The 2135-nt window shown below is 45.2% G+C and overlaps 1 protein-coding gene across 2 annotated transcripts in view; it reads right to left on the bottom strand.

Moving 5' to 3' along the window:
• Positions 1-1747: 1747 nt before the first annotated feature.
• The window catches only part of LOC107569978 (UPF0469 protein KIAA0907-like), a 13511-nt gene continuing 13123 nt past the window's right edge, over positions 1748-2135 (bottom strand). For both annotated transcript variants that reach the window (XM_016256160.1, XM_016256161.1), the window contains one exon: positions 1748-1984. In XM_016256160.1, the coding sequence (XP_016111646.1) occupies positions 1857-1984 (128 nt within the window). In that variant the 3' untranslated portion in view covers positions 1748-1856. The remainder of the gene's footprint in view (positions 1985-2135) is intronic.

Here is a 2135-nt window from a genome sequence, read left to right as displayed (position 1 = left end):
GTGAGTATGAGAGAGAGAGAGAGAGAGAGAGAGAGTGTGAGAGAGCGAGAGAGAGAGAGAGAGAGACAGAGAGAGAGCGAGAGAGAGAGAGTGTGTGTGTGTGTGTGAGCCGCGGCGCTGGATGAGCAGAAGAACAGCAAGCTGGAGTGTTTGTACGGTCAGCTGCTGCACGATCGAGAGAACACAGGAGCTCCACCGCAGACCAGACAAACACACCTTCCTGCAGGTCAGAGCCACTCATTCAGTCTGATTAGAGAATCGTGAAATCAAACACTGTTCAATCTGACTGCTGTGGGGTGTTTGACCCGCCCTCCCTCTCTGATTGACAGGCTGTAGAGTGAGTAGTGCAGTGTGAGGCTTGTCTAATCATCACTTACTCACCTTCATGTCGTTCCAAACCCGTGTGAGGATGTTCATGATGCTCTTCATACAGCCAGTGGATGTTGAGGTTCACTGCGACTCAAAGCTCATTCACGCTTCTGCATCTTCACATCTGCCGCATCACGATTGTTCACAAAACACCTGTGAACCGAGAACATTTGTACAGTTTGTAAATCTGATCAGCAGGTGCTTTCGAAGTGCTCGTCCTCCGTTTGGATTTACAGTAGATGTGCCTAATAGTCCCAGTAAACAGTAGATCAGTGATATAATAATTCATTATACTGACAGTCTCTGTTATTTAACTGGACACTTCGTCCATTGGTCCTGAGCACTAACCCGCGCAGGTGTGCATCTCGCAGGTGTGTGGCCGTCAGAGGACAGTATCACTGGGAGATCGAGGTGCACGAGACACATCCTCACACCATCCAGGTGCATCACACGAGCTCCAGCCCGCAGACTCACAGAAAACAGTTAGAGCAAGAAAAGGGCATTTCTCTCGAAATATGGGCTGAAGCATTCAAACATTTAAATATGTCTGTGAGCACGTTACTCAGCCTGCAGCAGTCGCGTTCAAATTAAAACAAATTGAAAGACTAGAATATGAGATGCTAACCCTAACATGGTGTGCCATCTGAGCTCATGTTCTCACTGAGGTCCTATAGCATGAATGAGGGGGAACGCTGTGATTGGCTCATAAACTGCAGTGAAAATTCTGACGTCACAAACCTGCCTGAACCAGTCAAAATCTTGGATCATTTTGATCTAGTGTTTACTGATAAAGATGACCAGTTATGAAAAGGTGACTAGAACAATAACCAACTGTGATAAATAAAAAAACATAAAACGAAATAATTTAGCTGATTATTGTACATTATATTAGAATATGAAAATAGCATAAATGAGACTTCATGTTCATATAAAATTACAGTATCAGATGCTTGTTGAATTTACGGTGTAAATAAATGGAAACGGCATGAATTCACAGAGACTTTGTCTGATGTCACATGAACCTTCTAGAGTCTCTGGGAATCGTGCAGGATGCTGCTTTTAATAGCGCAGCAGTAAACGCTTGCAGGCATCATGATTAGCAGAACCCGTCACATGACAGAAACTAGAGTCTATCTGACGCTCGGGCTCCTCTCTCCTCCTGCAGACACAAATATCTGCACAATCCTCTCTTTCAGGAACGCAGCGCTGCGGCAGCACCTCTAACCCTTCAGCTGTCAGATCCTGCACCACGTTCAGCCGTGTTTAGCGCTGGATAACCCTGGAGCCCTGACGCTCCGCGCCGCGAACATCACGCTACTGTGACCCGAGAGATCTGGGCTGATTCTAGAGCTGAATAAACAAGACGGCAGCATCGGTGTGGTGTTTATGTCTTTTATTCCATAGGAACAGTTGCACATCAGTCCTGTGTAAAATAAAACTTAATAAAATAAAAAGTCTGTGATGCTGCGCAGGCGTGCGTTAGGTCCTTAGCTCTTATTCCCGCTGCGCATGCGCTCCTCCTCCTCATCTGATGAATCTCCTCCGTACGGTACGAGTCCAGAGGAGCTGCTGGAATCTTCTGGAATCTTCATCTTCTTCATCATCAGTTCTTCAGCTGCAGGGAGATCAGAAAACAGCTCATTCTTCAATTCAGCTTCAAGACCAAGTCATTAATGGGAGCGACTGAAAACCCTGCACATACATATATATATATATATATATATATATATATATATATATATATATGTGTGTGTGTGTGTGTGTGT

Source organism: Sinocyclocheilus grahami, unplaced genomic scaffold, assembly GCF_001515645.1.
Source record: "Sinocyclocheilus grahami isolate Dianchi unplaced genomic scaffold, SAMN03320097.WGS_v1.1 scaffold1400.1, whole genome shotgun sequence".
Lineage (NCBI taxonomy): Eukaryota > Metazoa > Chordata > Actinopteri > Cypriniformes > Cyprinidae > Sinocyclocheilus > Sinocyclocheilus grahami.
The sequence above is the reverse complement of the archived record's forward strand: the minus strand, read 5'-3'. Positions and strand labels throughout refer to the sequence as shown.